Here is a 7,778-nt window from a genome sequence, read left to right as displayed (position 1 = left end):
GCCCGATTGTATGTTACTGTACACTATTGGCGAACACTTCGAACGCTTATCGATACGCGGGAGCTCATAAAACTGGCCGACAAAACAGCTCTCCCGTGCGGGGGGAGGGAGTTCAATCATAAAATGCGGATTATCGTCCGACAGCCGGAGGCCAAGTACCCCGGTATGGCCGGCCGGCCAGCGAGTGCGCACACAGTAACGAGCACCCACACAGACCGGTGCCTCGGTCCCGTCCTTGATTTAACGACCATTTACGGTTGTTAAGCGAACGCGTTTTCCGGGGATTTTCCACCCAGCCCGCAGCCAGCAAAAGGGGTGGATGATGGTGGGTGGTGGTGCTGGAGAAATGGTTCGGAATAGAAAATTTAGTGCCACCGGTGGGGCCACCGAGTACCACCGACCGTGTTTGTGTGGTAGCCGCGGTAGCGGATCCTGTTGCTCCGGGTCCGGGCGCCGGTTCTAAAAAACATCGAAATGTCCATTGTTTTATGGATTGGCGAGCGAGCATGCAACTGGTGGTGTTTGGCAACCCCCCCCCCCCCCCCCCCCGGGGGCCATCCACGTCACTCTTAAAACCAAAACCTGTCACGAGATTAGTGTTTACTGACAGTAAAATGCGAGGCAAAATGTGTTCGCTGTTGAGGTCGCGGTTCGTGTAAGTAAAAACTGCTGGTCGAAAACAAGGGGGAGGAACAAAACAACCATTTTTCAATTAATGTTACTGACCACACCAACCAACACCCAGCCACACCTTTTTGCCGTGGCATTCGAGACGAGAATGCAGCCGAGGGTTCAGCTTGATATCAAAATGGATAAACACGAATGGAGAGAGCTCGGAAGAAAAAGAAAACTTATTTTTTCTTGTGAAAACGTCAAGGAAAACCCTCTGGAATCATTATCATCAGCAACAACGGTACTCAGGGCACTGAATAAATTAAACTTTTCCCTCCCCCCTTCTCCTTCTTTGCTCTCTCTCTCTCTCTCTTCTTGTGATGCTCGCTTAAGCAATGCAGCGATTCTTCAACAAAATTGAAACTTTACTCAACAACAACCTCAGCCTCCCCCGTGTTGTATCGCGACGCGCCAGACAAGGCACTTAGTGCCAATAAAATGAAACGTTGACTTCACTTGGGACCATTGAAAAGCCAGCGCGACACAGCAGGCGCCGAGCCGTCATATTACTGTTGCGCGTTTGATAATTGTTCTCGTGGAGCTTCTCGGTTCGAATGCTCGAATTCCCAACAGATGAGCTAGCGGAAGAGATAGCGGAAAAGGGATGAGCACCGGGGTAAATGGCCAGAGGCCATTGGCAACATCATCAAACACTTGTACAACACTTGACCTGGCCTGGCCAGGTGGCGTGGGTTGTTTCTTGAAAGGAAAACTACGTCGCAATACCTGATTATGCTTGGCCGGCGATCATCGCCAAGCGTACGGCGCAAAAAGCGTAATTCAAAACCACCAACCACCAGCCCTGCGAAGGGGGGTCTCAGTAGTCCCCCCTATCAGACAACCGTTGCCATGGGGAAAACAGTTTGATTCGTTCTGCTCGAGATCCCAGCAGCCAATCAAACCGTTCGTTCGCTTGCTCGTTTGTTGCCATCGATACGCTGCTGGCGTCCTCTCGAGCATATTTTTGCTGGACACTGCAGCCTGTTTTATTTATGTTTCATTTTCATTTCACTGCTCCTGCTTCCGCTGCTTGCCTATGTGTGTGTGTGTGATTGTGTGTTCAGAGCTGGCTACGAGGGTGCTAATGCTGACCATGCCAACGGCCACCGGCTGACTTGCCTTGACTGACGGGGAGGACGGGGAGAGCATAAAATCTAAATAAATCAATGAGAGTACGGCTCAGGACCTTGGCCTCTCGCTCCCCATTGGCCAGAAGCAAAATTGTTTCCATCCGCCATCCTTTTTCGACTTTCACCCATTTCCATTATAACGTCGGCCCCTCAGCAAGGGGTGGCGGGGGAGGGGGGGATGGTTGCTTTCAAGCTCCAGTAGTACTCCTCATTGCCACCATCGGACCGACCTCACACCAGTTCCTCATAACTCCCCGGCACATCTCGCATTGTAAGGATTGTTCATCCCGGATCTTTTCTCGCTTTTATCCGTTTTCTGACGCCTCACACCCCACCGCCGGGACGTTGGGCAATACAATGGACGCCGCAAAACACCCTGACAACCCTCGCCGCAAAAGCAACAGCAACAATCCACCTCAGACTCCGCCGTTCCCCCGGGTGGAAAGTTTGCTTTTTGATTGTGACTCCGTCGTGTACCGCGGTTTGCGTCTTTGTGACTGTGTCCGTGTGTTTGTTCCCATTGCTTTGCTTTCGTTGTCCGTTGGCTGTTGTTTTGTTGTTGTTTCATAACTCCACGCGCTGACCGGGTAAGGCACGCGATAAACACGAGGCGGAATAACTTGCTTCTGGCTTTTTTCTCTTTTCCCTTTTTTCATCCCCCAACCTTTTGTCCATTTTTTCCCACACCCCTTCGTCTATTTTCCGGACAATCCGCTCCGGTTAATCTTACGAATTCATTTCACCTTCTACATCGCTGCCCCCCCCCCCCCCCCCCAAAAAAAAAGAAAGGGTTGCATGAAATGGAAATTTCTTTCACGAGAAATGAGAATCGCTCGTTGTGTCCCTTGGTGCGAGATAAGCTCCTGGTGGCCGATTACCGATCGGATCGAGCCGGCTTATGGCACGGATTAATGAGGTTTTTCGGACTTCCCCACTAAAAGCGTGCTCGATTAATCGGGAATCGGAAACTCTTATTTCGGTAATTAGCTTGCGAATGGTTCCTCGAAATCTTCATTTCCAGCTGCACATCGTTTGTGATGTAAAAAGGATTATCGAGATAAAATATTTCCCCGTTTTTCGGTGTGCGTTTCGTTTCAAAGAAGTTGAGAAAAACTTCAAACGCACCAATGCTATTACACCACAACCATCTGTCAGTGTACCTGTGGCTCTTGTGCCACACGTTTTGCCACAAAAACCACGACAAACATATCGCCGCATTACGTTTTCCTGCTGCCATTGAGCAAACGAGAGACGTGGGAAGGGAGTGAGGGGATGCATGCTGGCGAAGTAATGCAGTGGAAAATTGAATTCGATGCAGCGAACCTCCAACGCCACAAATCCAATAAAAGCTGACAGCATTAAGAAAATATTACACATTAGAGGGCGAGCGAATGTGCAGTCCCAGGCCGGCCCAGTTCGTGCCCGGTGACACTAAAAGCACAGACACCCCCTCCTCCCCCTCTCCCACCCCTCTAGACCCTGATATATGCGCTCCAGTGTGATAACCGCACCGCACAGCAGTACTACTGTTGGTTTATGACTTGCGAGAGTACCCAACGATCCTGTGTGTGTCTGTGTGTGTCTGTCTGCTCCAGTGACATAAAAGCATAAAATATCGTTCATTTGCTGCAGTGTAACAGTCGTCGTCGTTGCCGGTGCGAGCGATAACTCGCGCGATCCCTGCTGATATTGCCTGCAGATAACTGTTACCTTTGCCCGGGTGCTTTGATGTTAAATTTAGCGGAAGCTGCGGCCATGATGATGTATGGCGATAGCTGGCGAACGAATTAATTTGGATTCCTACCCCCGGGCGCTTCATTAATTCGTGAGTCACATTACTTTAAATGTTGCAACCGGAACCGGAACGCGAAGGGTTGAAGTTGTAACCTAACCTCACTTCGAGCAGCATTTTGTAGGTTAGGGCGGCATCTACGCGGCAACCACGACCAGTGATGTCGTATGCCGTTGCTCTTTGGGTTTCAACTTTTGCCAAAGCCAATGAACTGCCATCATCACCATCATCATCATCATCATTAGCATGTGTTGATCGGCACCTTGGATACCCAGAGTCGCACACGCCTTGGCTCATCTCATAAACAGTCGCTTAACATGTTGCTTCAACACTTTCGAAACTTTATCCTAGCAAGCGACGGAACGATGGCCCCATCGATGGTGGTTGGCTTGAAATCTTAAAGGCATCTTAGTAGCCAAAGCTGCCAAGCAGATGGACTCATGAGGAGGGGCTATTTATATTTTGTTATTTGGCCACAACCCGGAATACCGGTTCTAGCAAGAGGTTTTGTGGTGCGGGGGATGGGTTTATAGAATATGACACAAGATAAATGACGGCCATCGCCGGCTCCCAGAAGCAGAAGCGCTTCAGTTGACGCGCTTCGGTGCCACGCGGTAACCTCCTCTGTCCATCGTGCAACCATTAATCATTCATACACCATGATGCCGGTACCGCCGGTGGCCAAAGTAAACGCTCGGAGGTTCGGACGCCTTCGCAGGACCTTCGCCTTCGCCCGGAAGTTAACTCATAATTCATTTACGGTAAACTGCAATGCACACTGACAACCTCGTCGTCGTCGTCGTCGTCGTCGTCGTCGTCACCGTTGCCGATTGTGCCTCGTTGTTTCCATTGAGAGTTTCGCGTGAAATCGAGGCCATTGGGGTTTCGTTAGTTTTAATTTATAGCCCCGGGACCACCCCAGGAGAGGGGAGCGCGTTCAGTAACACACATTAAGGCATCAGTAACGCGAAGCGATTTTTTTTAAAGCAAAACTGCATTGAAATGATTTTCCATCATTCGTGTTGGTCCCCAGAGCACAAATGGTGCAACCGTTTTCCATCCAAACAAATCACACAAACAGTCTGCACCCCCCCATACACACATAGAAAGGGATGAAACCGAGACAAGACAATGACCGACCGGCGTCAATTTGTCACTTAACCGGTGGTTTGGGGGGGGGGGGGAGGTTTAATTCCCCTAGGCCCAAGGGGTTTGCAACATAATCTTTGGCCGGTGCTGACTTCATAAATCTTGACAGCACCAGCACCACGTCAATGCCACGCACCGGTGCCCGGACCGTAAAGCGATGCAGCACAACTTTTAAAACTTCTCGGACCACCTCCGCTACAAGCTCAAAGCGAACCCGGGACAACTGGAACTTCTGAGCGACATGCGACGGCATAAAGTGACTCCCACTCTAATTTCCCCTGGGGGGGGGGGGGGGAGTAAGTAAAAGGAAAAAGGGGGCGGGGGTTGGCTAGACCCAGACTCTGAAAGTTTCCCATTTACCGATTTTCAGCCATTTATTAGCGATTTCGCAATTCATTCTGCCTACCGCTCTCTTTCACACACAAACTCTCTCTCTCTGTCTGTCTCCTGCTCTGCGTTCTGCTTCTTCGAAGAGTCAATAAGGATCCTTGGACCATCCTCGAGGGACATCCCTCGATGGGTAGCGTCCTCGAGGAGCATTTCGTTTCCTCGTTTTGTTCGCTTTTTTTTTCTGGTCCCAAAGTTTTCCCTCTTCCCAACTCCCACAAGCAAGTAACGACGAGAATGATACAGAGTGGAACTTCATGTTTTGCTGCTGCTTTTGCTGCCAAACACTTTTCCTCCGCAAAAGGTTTCCGGTCAATTATCATCGAACATTTGCTTCCGAGGAATCCCTCCATCTTGGTCCCTTCCTATTGCCACTTGTTTGAGTTTTTGTCAATTTTCTGCGGCAGTGACGTCCGTGCCACAAATAGGAAACGTTCCAGATTCTGAGCATCGCCGGCTATTTAGCATCCAAAAGAACCATCCGAACTACCTGACATAACCTGACAAACGAGGCGCATAATTTGAAGTCCAAATACTTGAGCACCTCAAGCACGCCTTCCATGTGTTGTTTGGTTTGTTGCGAGCGAAAAGCTTTCGTCGGTAAAATTATGCCCCATCAATTTGGTGGCAAATTGAATATTCATCGAATCCTTCGAATCCGAATGAAGAAGGTCCTTGAATGCTTCCTCAGCAACGAATGAAAAGGGAGAGATAAAAAACAAGAATAGAAAGAATTGTCGATAAACTCTTTTTTTTCCCCAGTAACTTGCTAAAGCGTCCTCCATCCTCGAGTGCTTCAGTAATTGTATGAATGTTGGCGTGATTGAGCTGCTGATCAAGCGGCGCACGGTGGAGATTTTATTACAAAACTTTCCACACAGAACCTCTCCAGGGGATTCCACAATGCCGTTTTGGCAAGTATTTGTGAGCCATCAAAGGAGAATGCCATCAGCACATTAAAGGGACAGGACGTCGCATAACTCGCTGCTGCTCTTGAGAAGTCGACCCCTTCCAGTATTAGCATTTTACCCATTACGCATTCCATTACAGGCCACCCGAAGCCCGAGGACCTAGATAGCTCAATTCGTGCGTGTAATCACCAGCAACTCAAGTGTAAGAAGGGAGAGAGAGAGAGAGAAAGCGAGAGAGCTGACGGCATTATGTATTCATATGCTCACCTAGAGATTACCCTACTCAAGAAACCGTCGATCCATCCTGGCAGGGCCACCGCTGCCAACACCGGACACCGGACTTTACTGGCCAAGTAAAAGGTTATAATTGTAACTCCCGCATCAATTACACCTCTCGCGCAGTGCGCAATGGCCGAACCGGACCTAACGGAGACCAGCGAAAGCATAAAATTGTGATAAGAAGTGCGTTCGAACGGGGGAGAAAATGGATCGATCCGGGATTTATCGTCTCCCTGCTTCCACCCCCCAAAAAGCGTCCCTGGACTGTGGGTTAAACTTTGTTTCGTTTCGTTTTTGGGGTCCACCAAAGCGAACAAGAAAAAAAGCATCGGAAAATGGGCAAAAGAATGAGGAAATTGAACGAAAAACTTCGATAAACACGTCGATCCACATCCTTCAGTGGCGAGGCTCTAAGCGTTGTATTACCGGCTGGCTGGCTGGCTGCCTGGCGAGACGAGGTTCACTTTCCCGTTTTTTTCCTTTGCCTTTTTATTAACAAGACACCTCCTAAGTCAGCAGCCCGGACCCGGCGGTCTTTCGGCGGAAAAGTTGCTCCCGATCGCGAGGAGGGAGGCGGAAGGGGCGCTCAACATGTTATGGAACGGATTTTGGGGAACTTCGGTCTCCGGATCTTCGAGAACAACCCTCCCCCCCCCCCCCCCCCCCCAAAAACCGAAACTAATCTCGAACGGGACGGCGTCGATCGACCCCTCGGTCGAGCCCATGGGGTCCTTGGGACCCTGGGACCGATCATCGGTCTACGGTTTGATTGATTTCTAATACCAGCAGCAGCAGCAGCAACACCGGCAACTCCGGCAACAGTATCATAAGCTTGGGTTCCGGTGGGCGTGCTGTCTGAAAGTTCCCTCATCCACTACTGCACGGTCTTCGAAGCAAGACGCTACTAAATTTCATCACACACACACACACACACACACACACACACACACACACACACACACACAGGCATCAACGGCACAGCGAACGAGAGAATCCCCAGGAAAATGAAGGCAACAGAAAGAAAATGATGATCCGGGCGCTCTTACGGCACGTCGAGAAACTTTTCCGAGCTTCGAGCGACGACAGCCGACTGCAGGGACCATTGGCACCGCAGCGAAGGGTCGTGGGCCCCGAGATTTCCCTATCGAGGAACCGAGAACCGAGCGAAAGGATAGCATTTCGGGATAAAGACAGCAGAAATGGTAATGTAACAAGAAATAAATTCAATTTTATCCAGCACCTTTCATCAGCAGCTGCTGCTGCTGCTTCTGTTGCCACTGTTGCCTCGATGGCAAACCCATGACAGTAAACCCCAAACCCAACGCAACTAATAGGCACCACATCGTCGTCGTCGTCGGCTTCGGTCACCCGGTTCGCCCGGTCCGTTACAGTGGTACAGAGGAAATTTAACATAGTGACAACCCATCTAAATCACGGCCAAAACTTTGCCATGCCCTT

The 7,778-nt window shown here is 50.1% G+C and overlaps 1 protein-coding gene across 1 annotated transcript in view; it reads right to left on the bottom strand.

Moving 5' to 3' along the window:
- Positions 1-7,362: 7,362 nt before the first annotated feature.
- The window catches only part of LOC125955703 (nucleosomal histone kinase 1-like), a 31,845-nt gene continuing 31,429 nt past the window's right edge, over positions 7,363-7,778 (bottom strand). Inside the window, exon 2 of the mRNA XM_049686846.1 lies at positions 7,363-7,461. Coding sequence (XP_049542803.1) covers positions 7,363-7,461 — 99 coding nt within the window. The remainder of the gene's footprint in view (positions 7,462-7,778) is intronic.

This window comes from Anopheles darlingi, chromosome 3, assembly GCF_943734745.1.
Source record: "Anopheles darlingi chromosome 3, idAnoDarlMG_H_01, whole genome shotgun sequence".
Lineage (NCBI taxonomy): Eukaryota > Metazoa > Arthropoda > Insecta > Diptera > Culicidae > Anopheles > Anopheles darlingi.
The sequence above is the reverse complement of the archived record's forward strand: the minus strand, read 5'-3'. Positions and strand labels throughout refer to the sequence as shown.